Below are 25622 nucleotides of genomic sequence, written 5' to 3' on the forward strand. Positions count from 1 at the left end.
CTCCCACTGGATCACAGCTTTCTCCAGCATCCGCCCGCTCCAGCATCAGTACTTCTCTCACGGGCTGCGAGTGGATCTCTGCATCCCCTGTGGACCTCATGGGCTGCAGGGGACAGTCTACTTTACCACAGTCCTCACCACGGCCTGCAGAGGAATCTCAGCTCCAGCACTTGGAGCACCTCCTTCCCCCCTGACCTTGGTGCTGCCATGTTGTTTTCCCTCACATGTTCTCACTTCCTCCTCTTCTCCGACTAGAAGAAAAACTGCTGCTCCTAGGTACGATTGCCAACAAGTTCCACCAATTCAAAGACTCTTACAGCATCCCGCAGCGCCGAGTGGTTGATTTCGTCTGGGTTCCGTGTCGGAGAATCTCTCGCCACGTTTTCGCTGCTGGCCAGGCAGCCCCGCTGTCCCTGCGGGCACTGGCGGCCGCCGCAGCGCTGGTGCTGTTCAACGCCTCTCCTCGTGCGGGCACCAGGAAGGAGAAGCCGCCACCACCAGCCCTGGCCTCCTGCCCGCAGCGTGGCTGGCCAGGGGCGAGCAGGCAGGCGAGGCTTGCTGTGGGCCGCACCGAGATGGCAGCGGCCGCAGCGCCTCGCTCTGCGCTGGGAAGGCCCCGCTGGCAGCGCCTCGCCAGCCCTGGAATCAACTGGGCGTGCGCTGTTTTGGTTTTCTTCTTAAATGTGTCATCCCAGAGGCGTTACCAACCTCTCTGATGGGGCCAGCAGCATGTCCATCTTCAGAGCCATCAGAGACTGGCTCTGTCAGACATGGTGGAAGCTTCTAGCAGCTTCTCACAGAAGCCACTTCTGTGGCCCTCCCCCACTACCAAAAAAACCAGGCCATGCCAAATCAACACAGCTTGGCTCCTCGTGCACTGTCCCATGCCTCAGTGCTGTGCCTGGTCCCCTGTGGCAGGGCAGTGACAGCCCACCAGTGTTGCCTCTGGCTGGGGCTCAGCCCAGGCAGGTGCCTGGCTGCGGACTCCAACACACATGATGAGCACAGAGCCTGACTGGCAATCAGGCCCTTTGTTGCCAGGCTGAGCCCAAAGTGGGACTTAGGAAAGCAGCAGGTGCTTTATGAAACTCCACATATTCCAGTGACTACCATCTCCTCACATGCCAATAAAGTCACAGTGGCTGGTCCCCTATTTATCCTAGTTTTAAACCTGCTTTAACTAGTAATACTGGAATATTGGCCATAAATGAGGGCTGAAGTTTGGCATAAGGCCAGGTAGCCTCAGTGGGGGAGGATGATCAGACAGTGCAAGCTAATGACCTGTATTTTGGGGTGTTTTGTAGCCTGAGCTAGGGCTTTTTGTTGCTTGGGATGATTTCCAGTCTACATACCAGTGACAAGATGCAAGTTCGGCAGGCAACTGGGAAAGAGGAAAAGAATTACACAGGGTCTGAGAGCACAAGAAGAGTCTGATACCAACTCAAAAGCTAAAAACAGCACAATGGATATGCCACAGCAGGGAATAAGCACCCCAGGATTCCCAGGGGTGCCCAGGAGGCTGCAGCTGGAGGAACCAGGCTGTCCCCTGGGGGATGGGGAGCACCACCCCCTGGACTTACCATCCATTGTGTGATACTAAGGGAAAGAACAGAAGAGCCTGGGATAAAACAGGTGAGAGCTCAGGCCTCCTGTCCCTTTTTCTCCCTCCCTGAGGGCTGGAGAATGGGGGAGGTGGATAAGGAATGACAAAGGGCACAATGAGGTTGTGAGAAAGGTGGACACAAGTGCAGGCTGATGTGACCAGTGGCTGCCAAGCCACGAGCAAGCCCAGCTGGCCACAGGGTATAAGCCTCCATGGGATGAGGGCTTTGCTGCTGGTATGAGGCATCTCTGGGCACCTCATGAGCCTTCCCCATGTGCAGGGCCAAACTGGTCCCTGGTACATCTCTTGAGGGAAACACACACTCATGGCAGGCTCTGTACCCCTTGCAGGAGCTCTCAATTTCCCCAGGGAAGTGATGGCCTAAGCCAAGTATGAATTAAAGGTCTGGGGGCTCCTCAGGCTGGAGGGCCCTCCTTGGCTGCCAGTCACCTCCAAGCCTGGCAAGTGCCTCCTGGTAACCCTTTCCTCCCTGCTTGTCCCATGCTGCTGTTCACAGCCAGAGCCAAGGGGCAGAGCATGGAAAGAGCACACACAGAGCATGGAAAGAGCCTTTATTTAGGAAGCATTTGGCACCCAGTGCTCCTGTGCTCTTTTCCCTGCTGTCTCTCCCAGCTAAGCCCACTGACATCCCTACAAGCCACCCACCCCCACCTCCTGTCACTGTTCCTCTTGCTGTGGATGCAGAGACCTCCCCCCAGCAGTTCCCCAAATGCAGGACCCCCTACCCAGCCATGGCACCTGCCCCAAACAAGTACCTCCATCCCTCTGTGAGCACCCACCCATGTGCCTGCCCCACAGACCCCACAGCCCTTTGGAGCTGTGCCTACACCACCCACCACCCCTCATGTTCCCTGCCCACGTGTTCCTGCACGAGGCCTGTGGAGGCACAGGAGCAGGGACATCCCACATCCCTGCCCTGCTACCGGTGCGGAGGCTCCTGCTTCTGGTGTTGCAGCTGCTGCTGCCCACGGCTGGGCTGGGGACTGAGCAGGGGGATGTGTCCAACAAGGTGTAGGGGAGAGCCCAGGCTGGGAATTTCGGAGCAGGGAGATGCTGGCTGTTGTCCCAGAGCTGGAAGATGGTGCTTGGGAGGTGCAGCTGGCACAGGAAAGGGCACAACAGCCTCCGAGGGGATGAGGAAGGCAGGCACAAAGCCGTAGGAGAGATCAAAGGCTTTGGGGGCTATTCCACTCTGCAATGGGGCAAGGTGGGCTAGTGCCAGGCTAGCTGGGGTACCTGGGCACCCCGCAGGGCCCACAGGGTTTCTGCCCACCTGGTCCTTCTGCACCTGATCCTTCTGCAGTAGCTCCTGCAGTTTCTCCAGCTGCGTCCGGCAGACGTGGGAGTGTGTGCGGCTCTGGCAGAAGGACTCCAGAAAGGACTCGAGGGGCAGGTCCTGGGCCAGGAACTGCTTTATCTGTGCCTGTGGGATGGGCAGTGGGACCAGAAGGAGCACCCCCTGGACCCTGGACTCTTCTGCAGGCCCTGGCATATGGGAGGGCATGGAGAGCAGTCCGTGGCCCCGGTGAGGAAGGGACAACAGCACAGGGGTCTCAGCTAACTCACCTCTGACTCTGCTTCAGAGGCATCAAGCTTGGCTTGGAGCTGGTCCAGGGCGCTCTGTGGGCTCCACTTCTCCAGATAAGCCTCTGTGTGTCAGAAGGGGATGGGGCTGCCAACCTTCCCCTGGATGTCCCCACTGCTAGGGTTGCTGTCTTTCCCATCCCCAAGCATCCGCTCCCCCACTTCCTTGAACTCAAACGCCCCCAAACACATCCCTGGAGCCACCTGCACACCATGACTTCCATCCCACCCTGGCACAGGTTGCCCAGAGAAGCTGTGGATGACTCATCCTTGTAATTGCTCAGGCCCAGGTTGGACTGGGCTTGGAGCAACCTGGTTTAGGGGAAGGTATCTCTCCCCTCAGCAAAGGGTGGAATGAGATGATCTTTAAGGTGCCTTCCAACCCAAATGGTTCTGTGATTCTATGACTGGTCCCAGCTAAGGATTTGCTATGTCACAGGGAGCATCATCCCCCACCGCTCCTGATCATGGCTGGACCATTTCCCTGGGGTAGGTCCAAGGATACTGAGCCCACCTGGACCCTCATATTAACAGGGGTTGCTCTGGGTGTGCCAGGCTCTGCCCCAGCCCATAGGCTGCACTCCACTCACCCAGGCGCTGCTGCTTGTCCCAACATGCCTCTCGGATCTCCTGCAGCTCCTGGTACTTGATGGCCAGGGAAGCCTTCCCATCTTCCAGCCGTGGGCGCAGGGACAGATTCACCCTGGCCTGAGTGCAGTTTGAAGCCAAACACATTTCCCGCTCCAGCTGCAGACTCTGGAACTGTGGGAATGGGATGGGAGCCGTGTGTGTCAGCAATGAGAAATGGGCAGAAACAGTCAGATCCAGCACCTTGCTGGGCAGGGATCCGTATCCACCGGAGGGTGAGCCCTCTTTTTCTGCACTGTCTCCATCCCTCTGCTTTGCCTGGAAAGGGGGTGCATCCCGGGGGAATGCAACGGCTGGGACCGGGCCATGCAAGGTGGCTCAACCTGACCGTGGCAAACCTCAGCGCCGGCTGCCCAGCCCCTCTGCAGGGAAAGGGCTTGGCAGAGGACATGGATCTCACGGAAGGGACAGCACCCTCCCCTCGATGCGCACACACCGTCTGCACTCGGGGACACCTAGGGAAGAGGCTGAAATCGGGCCGAGAGCGATTCCAGAATAACCTGCGCCCGTTTCTGCAGCGGAGCCGGGAAAGCGCGGAGCTCATCCCGGCTGCGGAAAACGAGAGCAGGCTGGAGGGCGGGCGAAGGGCCGGGGCCTCACCAGATCTCGGGGATGCGGGGGCAGCGGATGGGGTTTGGTGGCCCTGGGTTTGGTGGCCCGAGGCTTCAGCACCGGGAGCCCCGCGCAGCCGCGGTCGGGACGCCCGAGCGGAGGTTCCCCCGCCCCGCCGGTGGACTCTGCGGCTCCTCCAGAGCCCTCGGGATTACGGGCGTCAAGATCAGGGCAGCGGGCGACGGAGCCGGTGCCATCGGAGAATACCCGGCCCCGCAGCGCCAGTTCCCGGGCCGCGGGCGGCTCCACCTTGCGCAGCGGGACAGCCCCAGAGGAGCGAGTGCCGCACGGCTTGACCCTGCCGGCTGCGGGGCTCGGTCCCTCCCGGCCCCCCGGCCCCCGCGGCCGTACCTTCCTGCTGAGGCGGGCGGCGCGCTGCAGTCGCGGCTCGTCCTGCAGCAGGGCCCGGAGCTGCGCCGTGCTGAGTGCCCCGAGGCGGCGCGGGGAGCCGGGCGGCGCCGCGGGCCGGGACATGGGCCGGGGCCGGGATTGGGATCGGGATCGGGATCGGGACCGGGACCCCCCGCCCCCGCCGCCGGGAGCCGCGCGCGCCGCCTCGCGCCCGTCGCCCCCGCCGGTCTTAAAGGAGCCGCAGCGGAGCACGAAGCGCTCCCGTTCCGCAGCGCACCGCGCCGCCCCTGGCCGGGGGACACAGGCGCTGCTCCCGCTCCGCGCACCCTGCTCACCCCGAACCCTCTGGGAGCACCCTGCTCCCCGCTGTGCGCAACCTTCACCCGCTGTGCGCGCCCTGCACCCCGCTGCGCGCATCCTGCATCCCGCTCTGTGCATTCTGCACCCTCTGTGCACACCCTGGACCCCGCTGTGCAGCCCGCAGCCCCCGCCTGCCGCCACCACGGCTTCACCCGTCACTGCCCGGTGCCGCCCTGTGACAGCCTGGTGCCCTGTTGCCCACTGGCTCAGGAGGGCTGGGAGCCGTGGGGCACCCTCTCGCTGGGGCACCCTGGCACTGCGGCACCCTGGCACTGCGGCTCTTTGCGGGCCTCTTCGCCCCCTGAGGAAGGCAGAAGCGCTGCCCCACTGGGACCAGGAACTGCTGCCACAGGGTCACCAAATATTTGCAAGGATTCAGAAACCTAGAAGAAAAATTCCAGGACCCTCCCTAACAGCCATGTCTCCTTGCTCTACCAGCTTCTCACCCTGGCACAGGAGAGCTGCTCTTCCAGCCAACGCAAATCCATCCTGGAGCTGCTCTGTGCATCCCCTCCCTATGCTGTGATGCACGTTCCAAGGCAGGCACAGGCTGTACGTGGAAGTCCCACCAGTCCTTCCTGCTCTGTGCTGGGGGGCTCAGTGCCTGGTGCTGGAGGCTCTCAGTGGGGCAAGTACAGCCCCGAGAGATGCTTCCAGCAGGAGTAGCCCTGAGCTCACTTTTTCCTCAGACATTCCCAGGTGCAGGTGTCCCCCCCACTTTGCAGTGCTGAGGGCCGTTCCCTGGAGCAGTGTCAGGCTGTTTCTGTCTCGGACATCCTCCACTGCTCATTTCTCTCAGCATTTTCTAATTTCTCACACTTCTCTGGATGGCTCCCAGCACCTATTGGACTCTGCAGCTGGTGGGCCAGGGATGGTTTTTTCCTGAGCTGTTGGTCCTGGAAGTGAAACTTATGGCTGTTACTGTGCTGCTACAGGACAAAACAAGACAGGGTTTATGAATACCAAAGTGCTTCTCTGGCAGTCTGTCCTAGCAGTACTGGAACGATCATGGGACAAAGATGTTAGGGACCCTGGTCCTGCAGCCTCACAGCATTAGCTCTGTCTGGACTTTTCCTGGCAAAGGTTCATCTAAATCTAATCCATCAGAAACTTGGATATGGTGGTCCCATTACTGTAATTAGATCTGCCCTCATTAGTGTTTCCTAATTCAAGTGGAGAATTCCTAATTTCTAATACTTAGCCTACTTCTCCTTTGCTTCCATTTAAGTTCATTGCTTCATGATCACAGCAGACAGATCTACTGATGGCTTTGAAATCCTGTTTCTACAGGATCAAAGCATGGCAGTACAGACATCCAGGCAGCACAGGCAACACATCCTGACAGGTGCAGCCTCCTAGCAGGAGTGAGACCTTGGCACCAGGACATTGCCACAGCTTCTGACTCATGACTGTGAGTGTGGTGAGGATGTAGGATCAGTTCTCCTACGTGCCAGGTCCCTTCTGAACACCCCTGTGCAGATCACAGGGCCTTTATCACAGTGTAACTGGGTTTAATTTTCTCACATCCATGAGAAACACTCAAGGCTTTCTCTCTCCAGGCTGAGTAACCTGGTTAAGTGGAAGGTGTCCCTGCCCATGGCAGGGGGGTTGGAATGAAGTGGGTTTTAAGATCCCTTCCAACCCAAACCAGCCTGTGATTCTATGATAAACCTCAAGACTCCAGTCCTGGCACCTGACATGGGATTTCTTGGTTCTCACAGGAGAACATCAGAGGTACAAATCAGATGTCGTTACTGAAGAATGAGCTCAAGCAAGCATGTTTATTGGATGCTTTACCAAACACTGCAGAGAGGCTCAGAGTATATGGAAATTTGGGGCATGCAGCTTTTTTTGCTTTCTGTGAGTTCTGGAGACAGCAAGGAGACTAATGCAACTCCAGGGCTGTCTTCCTCCCACAGGGAAGGTATATGTGAAATCCACAAATTTCAGAAGTGATTTTTTAATTCTTGATTATGAACATAATAATAACAGGGAAGCATTGGCAAGCACAGGGGAACGGAGCTGAGCAGAGGGGAGTCTGCAGTTGGAGTGGGGGATTGTAAAGTGGCATTTCAAGCCCTGCTACCCTTGTGCTCCTTGCTCTGCTCCAGAGAGGCTCACACTCTTGGGCCATGCAGAGCTTTTGCAGAGTGTCCACTGTGGACAGGAGGAGGAAGAAGTACTAACAATATGAAGCTGGTTTAATGAGGATAAGAGAGGATTTGCAGTTCCCCTTGCACAGGTTGCCCCATGTCATGCCGCCCTTATAATTCAGCCGCACAGAATAACATGATGAGTACCACCACCCACCCTCATAGCTGTAGGCACAGTTCTTACTGTAAGTGTCCTGATCCTGATCCTTTGTAGAGAATTTCATGTTGTCGTGCATGTTGTTGGGGTTGTCTGAGGTCATGGCGTCCCCAGCTGTCCCATTGTAGGAGCCCAGCCTCAGCCGGTAGCCGTGGGACTCGTCTTCCACACTGAACAGGTTGTAATCTGCGAAGTTGAAGTTGTCTGCGGAGTCCTGGATGACAAACCTGATCTGGTAGACCTTCTGCTTGGCGATCTGGTGGATGTACTCGGTGCCCAGCCAGTACTCGGTGCGCACGTTCCCAAAGCCATACTTGTAGGTGCTCCAGGACTCGGCCCAGGTGACTGGTGTGTCTCTCTGGTTCCTCTGGATGACGGTCCAGCCCCCGTGGGTCACGTTCATCTCGCAGTACACCACGAGGTGGTGCAGTCCTTTGGGCTGGATGATGTAGACGCCACTGTGGCTTCCACGGGGAATCTCACTGCAGTCCTTGGGCCAACCTGGAGCTGGAAACAAGAGATGGTTATTAAATTCCCCTAAAATTGGGGTATTTCTTTTGTGTCTACATCCTTTTGCACACGCATTCTTAGGCTGTATTCCTGCCATGCGCTCACAGGAGTAAATCAAAATATTGAGATGATCAGTGTAGAGGTGAGCTTCACATCTTCCTAAGACTGGGTTCAAACTGATGGGGACACACTACCAAAATGTCTGGTGAGAGCAAGCCAGGCATTGCCTGGGTCACCCAGGTCTTTGGGTCACCCAAGGACCTTCATCCAGCGTGGGTTCAGTCTCAGTGATTTGCCTGTGTCATGCAGATGGTGTATCACCACAGACAAATGCAAATCTGGGGGACAAAATCACTTTCTGGTACAGCGAAGAGGTTTAATGCTTTGCCATAAACTCAGAAACCCCATAGAGAGGGTGATCATGACATCCATATCTCTAACAATTAAATCAGCCTTTGGGATCTAAGCAGGGCAAAGCCATTATTGTTCTCTGAGATTACCCAAGTAGCTCTTTAGAGACTTCCTGACTTGTTGATTATGGCCTTTCCACGCTCCAGAGTGTCCGCACCTCACACAACAAACAGCTGAATGCACTACACACTGCTGGGAAGGAACTTGCTCCACTCTCAGTACCTCTGTCAGCGCTTGTCCCCACCCAGGTAGGACCTATCTTTGGCCTTATGGGCTAATGTTGACCCAGCCAGTTCAGTAATTCTGTCAGACCCAGTCTTCTCATCAACTGTGAAAATAAGAAAATGACTAATCACCACTTCCCAGTAATGAAGCATCACTTTCCGATTTGGACCTTTATCTGGAAAATTCCCCATGCAAAAGCACCACATCAAGTACTGAGCCCAGAACATAGCTGGTAGCAGAGTCCCCGGAGGTTATGAGCTGTGGCACCTCTGCAGCCCATCAGAAAATCAGCATATTCCTGGGAGGAGCCAGTGCATGTGTAAGACATGGATAAGTTGTCCGAGAGCTCTTGGTGAGCCCAGTGATGGTGAAAGCTCCTGGGCAGATGCAGAGACTCACCGTGGCTTGCTGGTGGGTGGTGGGCGATGTCCCTGGCCTGTCGGATGTGTCCATCACCATCATCTAAATTAACACAGGAGACAGGAATGAGTGTGGAGAGTAGACATGTCAAATGCCTGCTAGGAGAGCTCAATCTTCTCCAGATGATATTCCAGTTTTTCTGTTACTGTTCTTAATTCCAGAGGAATTTATCAATTTCAGATATCAGCAAGTTAGTAGTTTGGGGGAATTTATGTGGTGTGAGAGTGAGGCTGATGCTTTCTTGGTGGAAAGGATTTGGGCATACCGTGTAGGGGAAAACCCCAAATGGTGGTGGCAACACTGGGAAGGTGGTTGTTAGAGTGCAGCAGCAGCAGTTAGGGACTTGGGAAGGAGAGGGATTAAAAAGTGAGGGAAGAAATGTGAGAGCAGACACAGGAGAACTGGCCCAGGTATCAGGAGCTGGGAGAGGTGTCTGCTCAAAAGGGAATTTGAAGGGTATTGCTGGAAGAGAGGATGGTTTAGAATGAGTTAATGCAATTCTTTTGCAAGGACAACTCTGTATCCACTGATGGCTGTGAAACAGAGGGATGAGTCACAGGCTTATGGAATTACAAAAGCCATTCCTGTCCCCTCTCTAAAACAGACAATTAACCCTGCAGCTGCTGCTCTGACAGCCTCAAATACCTGCTCCCTGCTTTCAGTCTCAGCTGGCACTGTCTTACCCCCTCCCTTGTGAAGTGTTTAACTTAAGCCTCTTACACTCTGTATAAGCCCATTCCTGACAAAGTCTGCCTACCAGACTTCTGACTTTCTGAATTTTGATATTGACTCTCTTTTTTACTCCTTTTGACTTTCTTTACAACCTGAGCCTGAGTGGGAAACACTCATGTGATGTGGTCTGGAGGACTTTCCTACCATGGAATTTACTTCTACTACAGCCATATGAAGCTGTTTACTCATGTTTGTATTGTAAGGCACAGTCTGCCTCTGCTCCTTTCTGCCTTCATACCCCATCCCTTTGGAAGCACTCCTCTCCAAGTCAAGACTTTGGAATGCTGGCCTGTCTTTTCTGGCATGCCTCCCTGCTCACCCAGCATGCATTCACGCTGCTGATGTTTTCAGAGCATGCTAGCAGTGCCGTAGGTGAGAAACCACAAAATCATAGAATATCCCAGGCTGGAAGGAACCCACAAGGGTCATCAAGTCCAGCTCCTGGCCCTGCACAAGACAACCCCAAAATCACACCATGTTCCTGAGAGCTTTGTGGAGCCCAGAGCACACATTCTTTCTCTACTCAGACTTGCAGTTCTTGCTGAAGCCCAGGCTCTTGTCTCAGTCGCAGTGCTCCCTGTGCTGGCAGTTTCCTGACAGGTGATGTGAAATCAGCACCAAACACTTGGACCTTGAGCTCTTCTGCCGAGCACACTTCCTCCTCCCCTGGAAGGGAACCAGCTCTTTCTGTCATGCCACATCCCACCCACAGCTCCTGTTTATTTTTCCAGGAGCATTTCTTGAAGGCTTCCTCATTGTTCCAACATACCCTGGTAGGTTACAACATAACCCTGTAGGTTACTCTGTGCCATCACCTGGCTGTTTGCCCTGTGCCAGTGTCACTGCTTAAACTCTTTGTATCAACTTCATTTATTTCCTCTTTGTATTGAGGTCTCCCTTGAATTCAGTTCTCCACTGACCTTGTGATTTCCAGAGGTAGGGACTGTTCTCCATGTCCTCAAAACACACTGTAGCATCTTTAACCCTTCTTCTCCAAGGAAGAGCCCACAGCCCACAACACCCTGGGCTTCGTCTTGCTGCCAAATTGTCCTTTCTCCTGGGATCCTGTGAGCTCTGAACAGCTCTTTGGCTGTTTTTCTGTCACTTATGGACAGAAGAACTTCCGTAAGTCGCAGCAGATGAGACAGGCAGCAAGCAGAAGGGGACCCTGAGGTTACTCTTGTTCCAGTAAGACATTCTCAGAGCAGTATTTAGTCCTTCCTTGCTGTGACAGGGGTATAGGCAGGCTGATGAGGGTGTAGACTGTGTAGGATCTGACTGATCAGGACCCTGTTTGCCTCTCCCTGTTTCAGGGCCATACTTACCGGGCTGGGAGGACTGTGGGGGAGCATTCAGAATGTCATCCATTGTGCCATTGAGGAGGTACAAGTTTCTTATGTCAACATCAGGAAAAGATGCTGCCAGGGCCAGCAGGCAGGTCAAAAGCAGGAGACAAAGGCACTGGGTAGCTGAAATGGGAAGATATTGGAAGAAAGAGATCGTAACTCTTCTATTGGAAAGCCAATAATCCCATTCAGTGTAAAACAGGAAAATAAAACTGTTTGTAGAGCTCCCTTGGAGCCATGAGCCCTATGTAGATGAGCTCATTAGATGAACTGTCATGTACACATTAGCAGGAGTCATTGGTGGTGGCACCTGCTGTAGTGGCTTTTGAGACAGAAGAAGTGCCAAAACCTTGTCCAAAGCCAAAGTGTCTGTAATCAGAAATCCCTATGTCATAGGTTAGCAAGCTGAGTCTTGGAAGTGATGTTCTTCTTACAGCTTCCTCTATGACCTGACAGAACCTATCAGCTGGCCAGTTTGAATATGGACAATTCTTTAAGCCACTTAAAGTTGTGACCGCCTCTGTGATACACACTTAAGAACAGGCAAACTCCCCCCCAAGCTCTCTCTCATTTTCAGCGCTGGGACAGGTGGCTGCGGGCCCCGTGTGGGGGCCAGTGGGCCCAGCCAGGCCCTGCTTGGGCCAGGCCAGGCCAGGCCACGGCTCCAGGATGACCATCAGCTAAAGGGGCACCGCTGTCCGGCAGAGGTCAGGTGACCAACAGCGATAAGCCACATTCCAGCTGCAAGGCCAAGGTGAGATTAACCCTTTTAGTGCTGTGAAGAGCTGAAAACCTGAGGGAGAGAGGAGATGCTTAAAGCTGAAAGTCTGTTGTGAAGCTATGATATATCAGAGTATCCTGTTGTCATTTCATGAAGATATGGGGGGTGGAGTGTTCAGCTCGTAAGCAAAAGCACCTGCGCTGAGATAGGCAGATGCTGATGCAGCTGTAATTTCATGAGAAGTTTGGACAGGGAGAGATGGAAGTGATGAGGACTTTTGCTCCAAATGGGAAAGGAGAAAACCTCAGTCCCTAGAGATGGACCAGATGAGGACTTTTGCTCCAAACGGGAAAGGAGAAACCTCAGTTCCTAGAGATGCTCCCAGAGATAGTCCTAAAGATGAAGATGAGGAAGACCCTTTGCTCCCAGGGAAGGAGAAGGGCCTCTGTTTTTGTTTCTGAACGGCTCAACCTTAAAATTGTACCCCAAAAAACTTCAAGAGTGGACCCTCGAAAGCAGTTGCGGGAAAAGCTGCAAGTTGGGGGAAGGGACTCACATACGAGCAGAGAGACTTCTTCCTAAATGGACTGAACAATATTTGGAAGTGGGCGGCTGTCTCGTTGTGATAATGTTTTCATAGCACGAGCAAGAAGAGACTTCTCTTTCTAAATGGACTGAACAAGGTTATTATGGAAGTGGTAACAGACTGAACAACTCAAGGGTTGTCTTTTTCCATTGTCAGTGGGAGAAGGGAGGAAGGTGGGGGGAGGAGGAGAGTTCTGAAGGTGGTATAATTTTTTCCCCCTCTTTTAGGTCTGTTAATAAACTTCTTTATATTCTTTCAAGATTGGTGCCTGCTTTGCATTTCTCCTAATTCTTATCTCACAGAAGGTAAACAGTAATGAGTATTTTGGACCAAACCACTACACCCTATAAAACTCAAGGCTCGGGACTAGAGATAACAAGCAGAGTGAGCACAGAGGGAGGAATCCCCTTTCTTCCCAGCTCCCATCATGCTCCCATGACACATTCATGTGGTTTGAGCTGGGACTGCCCTGCGGTTTTGTGCCTGCCCAGGCAGGGCCATGTGTGTGCAAGCAGCATGACAAAGAAAGGCAGCACAGACCTTCAGGAGTTACAGCCTGTATGGGGTAAATTATGCCCTTTGTGTGGTTATGTTGGTTATGTGGCTAGTTCAAGATTTCCATATGTGGACAACTGGTCTGCTCTGCTCTGGTTCAGAGCACTAGGGAAAACCAGCACACTTTTTGCAGTATTCAACCTAAGTAAAATAACAGAAAGTTTGTCGTGATTCCTAAAGAGTGGGACATTGTGGAGATGCCTGCCCATGGGGAAGTCTTGATAAGACACATACAGCTCACCTGGCAGATAACTGATGTGAACCCCTCACTGTTCAAAACCAAGCAGAGCCAACACCTATTGCACTGCCCTGGGGTACCTGGGTTTGGCACCATTCTCTGGGATGCCTGAGAAGGAAAATCATCATGGATGCCAGCCTGGAACTGCTGTGTGGAATTGCAGACACCCTAGAGACAAACACCCCATTTTGAAAATGCTCAGAGATGTCCCAATCATTCATGCTGGTTACAGTTTTACAGCAAGTTTTTCAAACACACTTCAGTCCAACTGATTCACTTCTCAATTCCTACATAACATTTGGTATGTTGATATTCTTGTGTTTGGGACATATTTAAAGACATTTTTCCTTGAGGCACCCAGGGAAGAAATGCTCCCCCCACTGCCAGCCCTTCCCCCATGACTAGTCATGAAAAGTCTGCATAGGAAGGAGATGCAGGAGGAGGATCAACTTCTTGTGGGTGTTCTTCTGGGGACAGAAATGTGCTTTTGAGCATCTGACCTCCAAATCTGGGTATCTGTTCAATATCACTCATTCAGAAGGAAAATCTAAAAAATCTCTTTTCTAGTCTAGAGTATTTAACACTTTCCTTGGGGAACTGAAAATTGCAAAGAATGGTAAATATGAAACTTGTACAATGATCTGTGTAGCACTCCAGGGCTACACTGGTACAACCTGAAAATAGCGGAGCATGCAGGCTCCTGCCCCAGCTCCCAGCCCAGGGCAGAGCAGGCACAGGCAGGGCAATGGACTCAGCACTGGCATATCCAGGGTATGGGGAGGACAGACCCTGCAGCAGACAAAGTGCTGGGGTACCCTGTGACCTGTAGTCACACACAGAGGTCCCATCCCATCCCATCCCATCCCATCCCCTCCATCCAACCTTACACTCACCCATGCCGTCTCTGTGGGGCACAAAGCTGGATGGTTTTGTCCTGGCTGGAGGGGTGTCCAGCCTGAAAGTTATAGGGTTGAGCAGGTGAGGGGGTGGAGGCACAAGACCCAAACCTCAGCACTTGTTCTCTGGTTGGCAGCAGGACCAGTGGCTTAGGGCTTATTTGCTCTTCACCATCAAGTGATCAGTCCTCAGAAAATGAAGTCTGTGTGTCACACAGGTGAAGAGCTTTCTTCAGAGGCAAAGCAAATAATATGGTGCCAATAAGCAAATGCCTTAAAATACCCACAATTTACAGTGCAGTGTTTCCCCAGGGAATGACGTTCTTGGGGCATCTCCACAGAGCTCAAATGGTAAGTAAATACCCAGATGACTTTCACCTCCTGGATGGAAATCAAATATCAGGCGTAAATCACTCTCTTCAGAGTCGATGTTGAGCTCAACAGCCCCTGGGGACCCCACAGACCCTTCAGGGAAGAGGTACTCCAGTGTTCCTGGGAAACTGTGCACTGAACTTCAGAAAGTTCCACTCCAGTGCCTCCTGACACCCCTGCCCTGCCACTGCCGTGCTGCCCCTTGCGCAATGTGCACTGTGGTGCCCCCCGGCACCATGGTGGCCCTTGCAGCAATCACAAGGGAGTTTTGGGCATCATGAAGTGCTGCTGATGTAAAACGGTCTCACTTCAAGCCCCTCTTTGCTCTAGGAGTACTTACACCACAGATGTCTTACAGAAAATGCCAGACCTCCCTTTTCCCAGGGATGCCTGCAGTGTTCTGAGTTATGAGGGCTCCTGTAGCCCAGCAACCACCCTGGATGGACAGGCTGGGATTTTTGTCACAGTCTGTGTCCTTGCAGTGTGGTCACCTGGTCATGGACACTCCTGTGCCTGACCTGCTGTGCCTGTGCACAGACATGCAGTGACCCTCAGCAGGGCTTCTCCAACAGCTTCCAGCTAGTTTTTCCAGGAGGCTGTGGCCCATGTGAAGATTAGGATGAGCAAAGCAGGCAGGGGAAAGGTCACACAGGGGATTTCTCCAAACTCCCAGCTCTATCCTGGGGCCCAGCTCCTGTTCAGTATATTTCACAGAAGCACAGAATCCTGGAAGGTTTCTTCAAAGATCATCTTGTTCCATTCCCCTGCCATGGGCAGGGACACTTTCCACTAGACCGTGTTGCTCCAAGCCCTGGGCAACCTAGCCTTGATCAATGTTTGATACTGAAACAGATCTGTTTGTTGCTGCATCCCAGGCTGCATCTGGAAAAATGCAGCCAGGAGGGTGAGGGAAGGGATTATTCACTCCCACAGGTGAGACAGCGGCTGGAGGGCTGTGTGGGGGTTCCCTGTGCAGAGCAGCAGCTTCAGCTCCAGAAGGATCCAGCTAAGAGCACCAGGGAAGTTGAGGCAGGAGTACATGGCATATGTGGAGAGGCTGAGAGAGATGGGTTTGTCCAGCCTGGAGAACAGAAGGCTGAGATGGGATCTTGTGGCTGCCTAGAGCTACCTCGTGGGAGGGGGAGGAGCAGGTGGAGTCAGGCTCCTCAGGGCACCGTGTCTTGCTTTGGACCCCTCATTGCAAGAAACAGACTGGAGCAAGTCTGGAGGTCAGTGGAGGCCACTGGGCTGGTTGGAGTCCTGGAGCTCAGGACATGTCAGGAGAATTGGAGAGAACTGAGCTTGCTCCACCTGGAGAAGACCAAGCACAGAAGCGGTCCTATTGCTGACAGCAACCATCTTATGGGAGGACACAGAGAACATGGAGACAGATTTTTCAAGGACATCCATGATGGTGGGATGAGAAGCAATGGATCTAAGTTGGAACATGGAAATTCAAGTTAGAAATAGGGCTTTGCTTTAACATGAGCTTGGTAAAATACCAGAATAGGTGCCCAGGGAGAGGCTGTGGGATTTATCTTCCTAAAGGTGTTCAAGACTTTACTGGACAAGGACCTGCTTGAGCATGGTTTGGACCAGATGGCCTCCAGAAGTCCCTCCCAACCTAAATTACTATGTCACCCTGTGATTCTGTGACTGTCTTTGGAGGTACACAGGAAGCATGAGAGCCAACAGACACAAGGAGAAGGAAGGGAAATCGGATTTAAAAAAATTCAGCCTGAGTGTGTTCAAAGATGGGAAAAAAAAAAAGGAGAGAAGTTATGGGACCTCCATTCCTTGACATACACAACTGATCCAGGTGTGACCCTAAACAGCCCATTCAAGTTGTCACTGTTTTGGCGCTGAGGCCAAACCAGAGGCACCCAGAGGTCCTGCTGTTCTTGGACCCTGTGTCTCCAATTCTCTGCAAACCCCCCTCCCCAGCCTTTACATCTTAGTACTGGGCCACACATAGTCAGCCCAGTGGGGTGGATTTGCCCTTTCAGGGTAACAGCTGTCGTGGCTCTTGTGGCTGGTGGCCTGTCCCACCCAGGACCTTCCCCTGGGCCCACTAAGTCAGTTTGAATTCAGCCCTAGACCTCCAGTCCCCATCTGAACCACATGGCACAGTGGGGGACTCCAGTCCCCTCTCTGTCCACTTTTTCTGGATGGACCTCAGACTTACTCTGTGGATGGTTTATTTCCTGGATGGACTGCTCACATCCCTGCAGTAGCCTATTTCCAGCCCTACCCTCTGCCCTGTGTCCCTTCATGAAGGATCCTGGATCCAGCTGGCTGCTTGCCTCACATGGAGCCCACACTCAGCCCTCTCCACTGTGCTTGGACCTGGCAGGACAGACATCGCCTCCTCAGATCACCCTTGGCTCCCAACCTCTCACCAAGCTAGCAGGGGTGACATCAAAGTGTTCAGATGGAACTTGATCATAGAATCATGGAATCGTTAAGGTTGGAAAAGACCTCTACATCAATAAATCCAACAGTCAACCCAGCATCACTGTGTTCACCAACGAACCATGTCCTCAAGTGTCACATCCACATGTTTTTTGAATGTTTTCAGGAATGGTGACTCTACCAGTTCCAGTGCTTGACAACCTTTTCCATGAAGAAATTTTTCCTAATATCTAATCTAAAATTCCCCTGGTGCAACTTGAGGCTGTTTTCTCTCATCTTGTCAATCCAGGAATCCCTTACCAGGGATCCATTATCTTGGAGAGGTCTGGATGCCACTCATCAAGGCCTGCAAATGGCACTGTTTGATTTCCATAGTGTGGAAAGTTTGGTGGGAACCTCAGCTTTACCCTGGATTGCTGTGAACAGCAGGCGTGAAGCTGTGCCATGAAAAAAAGTCTGATCAGAAACCAACATAGAAGAAGAAGGTAGAAGGGACACATCTTTATCTTCTTAAATTTGACTTGAAAAGGTGATGGAGCTTCCTGGACCTTCTGGCAGGAAGAACAGCCCTCCCAAAGCATTTGTCCTGAGAGCATTTTGATCCAGTAGACAGAGAAACTCCTGGTCAACATTTCTGGGACTGAAGGTGGATCTGTAGGAACTCACCAGGCCAAAGATGGGGATTGCAAAGGAGAGTGGCAAAGGGACCCACAGATACCTGTTTGTTACCTGGAGCCCTTGCTGAGAGCATGCAGGCTGGGGTGCCAGGGGACACTGTAGCTCTGGCTGTGGGACACTGGCTCCAGCTCAGTGACTGATCCCAAAACCTGCCAGTGGAGAGTTAGTGAGTGGGCACCTCTCTTGAGGACCTGTCCTCAACTTTCCAAGATCAGGCTTGGGACTGGTCACATAGACCTCTCCTCCTTTGCTAGTTTCTGTATATCCTTAAAAAGCTGGGTCTCTCCACTTCACTTTGATCGTGGCTCTCCAGATTTTGCTCCAAGTGTGCAATTCGCATGTAGTGTTTGTGTAGGGACAGTCAATAATTGAAACTGCTCAGCATGGACGGGGTTATTCTGTACCTCTCTGGCTGGAAGGACATGTGTCCCTCCCCTGAGTTGTGCTGTCATGGGATCTGGAAACTGCTCGAGCCATAATCTGAAAGTGCCTCCTTGTGCCTCTACAAATGATGAGTGTGAGCACACGTGGGTGTGTGCAGTGCCTATAAAGCCAGAGTGGACAGCTTGGCATGGGAGGGTGCACCACTCGGTTCCTGCTCTCTCCGCAGCTGTGCTGTCGTGATGGGTGAGTTTCCTGCTCAGGTACACCTCACTCCGGTGTGGTGCTGGGCTCAAATGAGACCTCACAGGGTGAGTATGCAAAGGCACAGAGAATGATGAGCAGGACAGCAGCTGTGAGCTTCCCTGGGAGCAGGAGGGGTGCCAGAGCAAAGGACCAAACAACAGACATGCTTGGTGCCAGCCTGTGCCCGCCCCAGACTACCTGTGCCATGTGTTCCAACATCCTGTCAAGGCAGCTTAATGTGCAGACCTAAGCTTCACCTTGGTCCTTTCCCTACTTGACCAATGCATGTGGCATGTGAGGTTGCTCAGGGATCCTGCCCCAGGTGTGGTGGCATCTCCCCCAGGAGGTGAATGAGTGCAGGGTGTAGGGGGGTGCTGTTGGTCAGCACACAGGGTTTGGGCTTTTATCCCTGTGTGGGCCAGGAGATTCCTCTGTCTGCTTGGGAGCAGTGCAGTAGGACCCATCCTCTGGGATAGTTTCCTTCTAGCTGTCCTTGGACTGGAGTGGTTGATATGAAAGACTTAAGCATGATTACTCAAAAAAAAGCTGTTTCTTGTGATCCCCCCAGCAAACTGCTGTTCCCATATCCAGCTGTGTCACTTCCCTCTCTTTGCTCTCTTGGGCTGTTGGTTCTGAGAACAAACTGCAGGTTGCTGCGTGGTGCAGGGAAGGGGCTGATTAAGAGGTGACAGAGTCATTTCTGACCTTGTTTCAGCCTTGAAGGGCAGAGCCTGTCCTGAAGCTGCAGCTTCCACTACCCTGGGAACCCTCTGCTCCTGACTGTGCCCTGGCTCTGCCTTCCCTGCTCCCAGCATCCCAGGGGCTGCCCAGGGATCCTGGCAGTGATAGGCAGGGGCCTGCCCAGGAATCTTGATGATGATGGGTAGGGGCTTCCCAGGGATCCTGGTGGTGATGGGCACTTTCCTTCCCAGGGCTCCAGGCTGGGACACCCTGGCTGCACCGGGACCTTGTCCTCCTGCCCACCATGGTGGCAATGCTTCTCCTGTGTGCCAGCGCTGGTCCAGCCGTACCCACTGCCAGCTCCCGGAGTGGTGAGTAGCGGGTGGGTGGGGGGCACTGGCTGGGTACTGAGGGACAGAGCAGGACTCTCAGGTCTGCTCTGTGCTAGGGAAGGCAAGCAAACACCCAAAGGGATGCACAGCACAGGAGCTCCTCACACACACAACCCCTGGGCCATGGCTTTTACAGCCTGACTCCTGCCAAGCCACCTTCACCCCCTTGGTGGGTCCCTGCTGAAACCAACAAGTTTCTACCAAAACAGCACAGCTTGAAAGGATTGCTGTGCCATGTTTGTGAGGCTCAATTCTAGGAGAGATCCTCCCAGCCATTTGGCTTTTTGTTTAGCTCTTGTTGGATTAGGAACATTCCCTTCCTCCCTTCAAGGGAGGATTACAGCACCTGCAAGACCCAGAATTTCATGGGTTGAATTGGAATTACCCACAGCAAATTGTCTCACATCAGACACAAACCAAGAAAAACAAATTAGATGGCAAATTAGTTTGGTTAGTAAGTAATGAGACATCACATAAATTATAACAAGCTGGGGAAAGAGATCCCTTATAGACCAAGGCAGAACTAAGCCTTCTTATCCAATACCATGAGCCCCAGGGAAAACATAAATTTTCATTACGTATCCTCATCCAGTGGAGCATTTTGGATACTTCTGGTCCTTGCAAGAGCTGCAGTTCAATATATCACGAGTATATGGGCCAGATATACTTGGAGGACATAATTGAAATCCTGGAGATTTTTTCACCCTTCTTTTCTTGGCAAGATGCATTAGAAGGCTCCAAATGAAACAGCAAATGATGAGAAATAGGTTCCAGAGCTCTTACAGAGGCCACTGGCTCAGAGACCTTCAGGTTCCCTGAGGATGAGCCAGTGGAAAAAGCCCCAGACAGAACTACTCCTTTTTGTCCTGGGTCCTCACTGCTCTTCAGAAGCTCCTTGTTGTCCTGATAGACTCATGGACCTTCTCTCTCCCCCTACCCTGTGTTTGCTGCTGCAGCCACAGGGTTCCCCCCAGACTGCAGCCGCCTCCGCAAGAACAGCCCCAGTGGCGTGTACGTCATCCAGCCGGCCAGATCCCCGCCACGCGTGGTCTGGTGCGACATGGACACCGAAGGCAAGGGCTGGACTGTCGTCCAGAGAAACTCTCATGACACTGAGCTCACGTGGAAGCAATCCTGGACCACCTACAAGTATGGCTTTGGGAATGTGCACAGCGATTACTGGCTGGGCACCGAGTACCTGCACCTGCTGACACAGCAGGGCACCTACAAGGTGCGCTTCGTCGTGCGGGACAAAACCAACGTCACCCACTATGCTGAGTATGACATCTTCAGAGTGGAGAGCGAGGCCAGCGGGTACCCGCTGAGGCTGGGCCGGCATTCTGGTGATGGGGATGACTACTTGACCCTCTACCACCCCAAGAAGGGGGGCATTCATGACAACATGAAGTTCAGCACAGTTGACAAGGACCAGGACCAGTACAGCGGGAACTGTGCCAAGAGCTACGGGGGGTGGTGGTACAACAGGTGCCAGAATGTCCTGCTCAATGCCAAAAACTACATTGTTTGGCCAGGATTCTGTGATAATGGTGACTGTGCATCGTCCCTCATCCTGGTCAAACCCACTGATGTGTGTTGACCATGCACAGCCCTCTGGGAGTGAGGGGGTGCCACCATCCCCAGCTCAGCGCCCCATTCCCATGCCAGTCCCAGTGCACATCCTACTCTGCCCACAGCTCCTGTTCCCTCACCAGCTGAAACACAGCAGCTCTGGGGCTCAGGAGCCATCACCCAGAGCACTGGGCACATGGACAGCTTTGCCCAGTGCCATGGTGCTGGCTGGCACTGGGGCACAGGCACTGGTTTGGGGTGGGTGCACCCGCTCCCATCCTGGGGAGGGGGACATGGTGCCTATTCCCTTCCCCTGCAGTCAGTGAACCCTGCTTTGCTCAGGCCCTGCTCCCTCCCCAGGCCTCGCACACCCCACAGCTCTGCTATCCACGGTGGGAGGAATCAGCTGCAATAAACGCTGGAGCCAGACTGTGCTGCCTCGTGTCTACCTGCACACAGGTGTTGGGGGATCACTCTGTCCAGTCTTCAGGATGGCAGACTTGGGGGAAAGTAAGTGTGTTAGGCAATATTCCTTCCAATGGCTTCTTCCAGCCACTGCACTCTGGACTGTGGCTGTAAGGCTACAATTAGCCAACAGGGCCAGCAAAGCCCTGATCATGCAAAACCCTCACTCATAGTTTGCCCCTGTCCATGGCTGGGTGGTTGCTTTTGCTAGGAAAGGGAAGAAACCAACACAACCTTAAGTGTGGAAAGGGCACTGGGCTCCCTGAGAGTGTGAGTGATGTGGGTAAGTCAGTCCCATCATTCCCTGCTGCAGACACGGAATGTGTCTGTGGAGCTCCCTTGTGATACAGGGAAGTTTGAATTTGGGGCTTGAAAGAACCCACAGTTCCTCTCCTCAGTATTTGGAAGGAAAGCTGAACTCAAGGAAGGTTTGTGGCTGGGAATGCTGAACAACATGGGACTCCGGAGCCAAGGTCTGTGACCAAGGTCCCAGGGCACCCTGCAGAACTGTGGCAGTGCATTGTTCCTGAGGAGCTATGGAGTTCTCAAGGAGCATTCTTTGGCAGCCCTGGAGGCACCTGCATGTGGGCAGCACTGCTGCATGGGGAGATGGAGATATGAGGGTGCTGCTGGTTGAGAAAGGCTTCCCAGTTGGAGCTTACTTGAGAGTAGCACTTCTGGACTAAGAGATACGTCTGCTGGTTTAAAAAGGCATTGGTGCTCCAGCCTGGATGCACAACCTAACAGAAGGGGAGAGGCTGGCCAAAGGCTTGGGGCCCCTGGTAAACAGCATTCCACTCAGCAGCCAGCCCTGAGCTGCATTCCTGGGTCTCTGCTGGAAAGAGAATAGTTGTAACTCGATGATCCTTGTGGGTCCCCTCCAATTCAGAATATTCTGTGAACCTGTAAGTGCAGCCAGTGAGACATCTCCTGCTCTGATCAGCACCAGTAGACCAACATCCTCCCTCTGCTCAGCATAGGGAGACCATATCCCAAGTACCATGTCCACGGCTGAGCTGTCCAGTGCACAGAATTATCACCACACTGGAGCAAGTCCATACAGACCCAAGCTGATCCAGAATCTTGAAATTCTGGGATCCCTACCATGTCAGGCTGTCTCAGCTCTCACACTGGCCCAGACAGACCAACCATGTGGTGCTATGTGGCCTTGCAGTACTGTTGTTCCTTTCTTGCCTAGCCACTCTCCCTGTTCCCTCCCAGCGTTCACAAGGTTAATGAGGCAGGACGACACTGGCCTGGCTTTCCAGGTCATGGCTGGCAGGGTTGAACTGACCTGATGCTTCCCTCGCACCCTCTGCTTGCAGTTGGCCATGCGATGCTACATTCCCTTTTTGGAAGATCTCCACCTTGGAATGCAACCCTCTTCTGTAAGTGGAAGTCTTGTCTGTAATTCCTCACTCGAGTTGTATGAAAAAAATTTCCTTTGAAAACTTTTTCTTACTGCACCAGAAGCCTCAGGCATGCTTCTGGCAGGAAACGGAGTTTGCAAGGAGTTCCCAAATAAATGAAGGACACTATGCAGGTGTGAAAGTGATTTTATTCTGCAGGATGAACACAGACTACAGCAAGGATGTGTTGACAATGTGGCCTGCCCTGGGCTCAGTACAGCTTAGATCAGGTTAGCTGGTAATGATGGATATTTTTCTGCTGAAAACATCTGTACTCACAAAGCAAAAAGAGAGTAAGACCATGCTGATCAGGAGGGTCTTAGGTTTCTGAGCACAGAGTTCTCCCCAGAAGGAGCATGCTTGGATACTGCAGCGTTTATAAAGATGCATTCTACTAATATTCCCCCCAAAATCCACCACAGGTGAATGGCCAGAGACAGAGCTGGGAGCTTTGCTACTTTTCAGGACAGGAGGAAAACAAAGCAGTTCTTTATACAGAGGAACAACCCTGTTCACCCCCAGGGCCCCATCATCAAACAGGCCCCAGCAGGGCACTGGCCTGGTCATGTGCCCTGCGTGGACAGAAGGGGGAAGGAGTTCTAGTGGTACGGAGTTGGTTTGATGAGGATGGCTGAGGCTCTGCAGTTCCCCTGGCACAGGTTGCCCCATGTCAGGCTCCCCCTGACATTCAGCTGCACAGAGTAACATGCCGAGTACCACCACCCACCCCCATAGCGGGAGGCACAGTTCCCTCTGTAAGTGTCCTGATCCCGATCCTTTGTGGAGAACTTCATGTTGTTATGCACTTTCCTGGGATTATCTGAATCCATGGCATCCTCTGCTGTCCCTGAGTGCACTCCCAGCCTCAGCCGGTAGCCCTGGGACTCGTTGTCCAGGCTGAACAGGTTGTAGTCTGCAAACTTCATGTTGTTTGCGGCATCCCAGATGACGAACCTGACCTGGTAGATCTTCTGCTTGGTGATCTGGTGGATGTACTCAGTGCCAAGCCAGAACTCAGTGTGCACATTCCCAAAGCCATGCTTGTAGGTGCTCCAGGACTCAGCCCAGGTGATATCCGTGTCCTGCCGGTTCCTCTGGATGACGGTCCAGCCCCCATCTGCCCCACTCATCTCACAGTACACCATGATGGGGTGCAGTCCTGTGGGCTGGATGATGTAGACGCCACTGGGGCTGCGAACTGGGACCTCGCTGCAGTCCCTGGGCCAAGCTGGGGCAGCACAGAGGGGGATAGAACAAAAGCCTGGGCATCAGGACAAGACCTTGGGCAGGAGGGAGGTTCATCTGGCCAGAGCACCTGGGGGATAACCAGCTCCAGAGAGGTCTGGAGGTGAGAGTGGTTTGGCCTCAACCCTCTGTTCCTTTTCCATATGGAAGACCAAAAGGAGTCAGCCTCAGTGAGAGGCCCCAGACTCACTGAGCTCTGCTGATATCAGTCCAAGAGACTGAATATGGTCACTAGTGGGCTCCTTTGGGTCTCCTGAAAAAGGGGTTGTGCTGGGAAGGAAGGTGAAGAGCACCTAGCCCCTGCCTGTGACTAAGGGAATGGGGAAAAATGACCCCTTCAAGCATAAAGCCACCCTTCCCAGCCTGCACAGTGCACACACACACACACACACATACACAGAGCACTGCAGTCTGCACTAGGTACACCTCCGCCTCCACCATCCTGGAGCACTGCCAGGGCTAAGGGAGAGTTCAGGGTCCTGCCCTACCCAGAGCTGGCTGGGTCCTGTACACAGGCACACAACAGCGGATGCCCATAGGATGCTACCTACTGGTTCTCTTCAGACCACTCTCTGAATCGGTAGAGGGAGATTTCTTGAAGGTGTTTAGGGTTTGCATATGCACAGAGTGGCCTGGTGCAGCCAAGATGAGCAGGGAAGCAAGGAGCAGAAGACACCGAGCTGGTAGAAAGGGACAAGAAGAAAAGAAGAAACGTGATCGTCCTTCCCATGGCGCCAGCACCACATTTACCACGAGCCTGTGAGGTGCAGGAGGGCACCAAGTATGCTGGGCAGCATCAGGCTGCTCTCTGCAAGCTGCAAAGCTTGCCAAAGGGGCAGACAACCTGGCCTTTTCCCCTTGATCTGCTGTGGACAAGTCAAGCATTGGGTAGTTTTGGGCAGAGCAAAGTACCCAACAACTGCCTGAGCCAAGTTTCCCTCCTGGTCCCTGGAGCAGGGGCCTGGCTGGGGTGAGCCAGAAGATGGGATGAGCAGCTGGTGCTCAAAGAGGTGGCAAGTGCCCCTAAAGGGCACCGGTGCCCCCGATCCACCATCAGTGCACAAGGACCAGTGCATGGAGCCTCTCCCTCTTGCTGAGCTGCCCTACCTTTGCTCTCCCCGTTGGTGGCAAGGAGCGCCCGCTTTCCAGCCCTGTACTCACCCATTGCTCCCTGTGGGAATGCCCTCCGGAGCGCAGAGCTCTAGAGTGGCCGGTCACACAGAGGGATTTGTAGTGCCCTCTGCACTGGGCGGGCTGAGTGGGTCCTGCCCCCCTTTTCTGCTGGAAGAGATCAGGTTGATTTCCTTTGTGCCTACAGAAAACACCAGCTGAGGTGGAGGTGCCTGTGGTTCTGGATTGCAAAGAAAATAATCCCCATGCCAGCAAGAATCATTGGAATGGTCTCTTGTGTGAATGCTTAGTGACTTGGAAGGAATTTCCTCTGGGAACAGTGTATTTGCTAACTTTGAAGAGTACTGCTCAGTAAACACTGGAATGCCACAGTCACCAGCCAGGTGGAGAGCAAACATGGGTCTGTCCCTGCCTCCCACCACTGCAGCTGGTGCTGCTAGGTCAAGGGGCTCTTGTTTAATCTGCTCCAGTCCAACTCAGCCTGGCTCTGGGTGGGGCAGCAGAGCAGCCCC

At 53.3% G+C, this 25622-nt stretch overlaps 4 protein-coding genes across 6 annotated transcripts; 1 reads left to right on the forward strand and 3 right to left on the reverse strand.

Moving 5' to 3' along the window:
• Positions 1-2158: 2158 nt before the first annotated feature.
• VPS37D (VPS37D subunit of ESCRT-I) lies at positions 2159-5251 on the reverse strand. Of its 2 annotated transcripts, XM_042025906.1 has the most exons (5): positions 4820-5251; positions 3799-3970; positions 3191-3273; positions 2898-3047; positions 2159-2816 (listed from the first exon to the last, which is right to left on the reverse strand). In XM_042025906.1, the coding sequence occupies exons 1-5, from the start codon at positions 5234-5236 to the stop codon at positions 2544-2546; spliced, it is 1095 nt and encodes a 364-aa protein (XP_041881840.1). In that variant the 5' UTR covers positions 5237-5251; the 3' UTR covers positions 2159-2543. The 2 variants fall into 2 exon arrangements, with proteins under 2 accessions (XP_041881840.1, XP_041881839.1); XM_042025905.1 differs by having other exon boundaries at positions 2159-3047.
• Positions 5252-6941: 1690 nt separating this feature from the next.
• LOC121663543 (fibrinogen-like protein 1-like protein) lies at positions 6942-14392 on the reverse strand. Its single transcript, XM_042025907.1, has 4 exons — positions 14127-14392; positions 11113-11256; positions 9035-9097; positions 6942-7996 (listed from the first exon to the last, which is right to left on the reverse strand). The coding sequence occupies exons 1-4, from the start codon at positions 14128-14130 to the stop codon at positions 7362-7364; spliced, it is 846 nt and encodes a 281-aa protein (XP_041881841.1). The 5' UTR covers positions 14131-14392; the 3' UTR covers positions 6942-7361.
• A 3725-nt stretch (positions 14393-18117) lies between these two features.
• Positions 18118-21289, forward strand: LOC121663544 (fibrinogen-like protein 1-like protein). The gene is made up of 3 exons (XM_042025908.1): positions 18118-18218; positions 19151-19270; positions 20248-21289. The coding sequence occupies exons 1-3, from the start codon at positions 18215-18217 to the stop codon at positions 20886-20888; spliced, it is 765 nt and encodes a 254-aa protein (XP_041881842.1). The 5' UTR covers positions 18118-18214; the 3' UTR covers positions 20889-21289.
• A 1574-nt stretch (positions 21290-22863) lies between these two features.
• LOC121663545 (fibrinogen-like protein 1-like protein) lies at positions 22864-25248 on the reverse strand. 2 transcript variants are annotated; one of them, XM_042025909.1, is made up of 3 exons: positions 25141-25248; positions 24531-24659; positions 22864-23962 (listed from the first exon to the last, which is right to left on the reverse strand). In XM_042025909.1, exons 1-3 carry the CDS (start codon positions 25142-25144, stop codon positions 23334-23336), a joined length of 762 nt encoding a protein of 253 aa, XP_041881843.1. In that variant the 5' UTR covers positions 25145-25248; the 3' UTR covers positions 22864-23333. The 2 variants fall into 2 exon arrangements, with proteins under 2 accessions (XP_041881843.1, XP_041881844.1); XM_042025910.1 differs by lacking the exon at positions 24531-24659 and having other exon boundaries at positions 25141-25232.
• Between the last annotated feature and the right edge of the window lie 374 nt (positions 25249-25622).

The sequence above is a fragment of the Corvus kubaryi genome, unplaced genomic scaffold (genome assembly GCF_017639235.1).
Source record: "Corvus kubaryi isolate FWS band 111438036 unplaced genomic scaffold, C.kubaryi_AGA036_p1.0 37284, whole genome shotgun sequence".
In the NCBI taxonomy this organism is placed as follows: domain Eukaryota; kingdom Metazoa; phylum Chordata; class Aves; order Passeriformes; family Corvidae; genus Corvus; species Corvus kubaryi.

What these genes read in the sequence shown, in the direction of transcription:
- LOC121663543 (XM_042025907.1), bottom strand. An exon ending in CCCACAGTCCTCCCAGCCCG is followed by an intron (nt 9,098 to 11,112) that starts GTAAGTATGGCC and finishes GTGTTAATTTAG; the next exon opens with ATGATGGTGATGGACACATC. An exon ending in CCACCCACCAGCAAGCCACG is followed by an intron (nt 7,997 to 9,034) that starts GTGAGTCTCTGC and finishes TCTTGTTTCCAG; the next exon opens with CTCCAGGTTGGCCCAAGGAC.
- LOC121663545 (XM_042025909.1), bottom strand. An exon ending in GAGTGGTCTGAAGAGAACCA is followed by an intron (nt 23,963 to 24,530) that starts GTAGGTAGCATC and finishes GTGCTGCCCCAG; the next exon opens with CTTGGCCCAGGGACTGCAGC.
- LOC121663544 (XM_042025908.1), top strand. An exon ending in CACTGCCAGCTCCCGGAGTG is followed by an intron (nt 19,271 to 20,247) that starts GTGAGTAGCGGG and finishes TTGCTGCTGCAG; the next exon opens with CCACAGGGTTCCCCCCAGAC.
- VPS37D (XM_042025905.1), bottom strand. Translation starts at nt 5,236, where the DNA reads ATGCGCGCAGCGGGGTGCAGGGCGCGCACAGCGGGTGAAGGTTGCGCA. An exon ending in CCGCCCGCCTCAGCAGGAAG is followed by an intron (nt 3,971 to 4,819) that starts GTACGGCCGCGG and finishes CCATTCCCACAG; the next exon opens with TTCCAGAGTCTGCAGCTGGA. An exon ending in CCTCTGAAGCAGAGTCAGAG is followed by an intron (nt 3,048 to 3,190) that starts GTGAGTTAGCTG and finishes CCCATCCCACAG; the next exon opens with GCACAGATAAAGCAGTTCCT.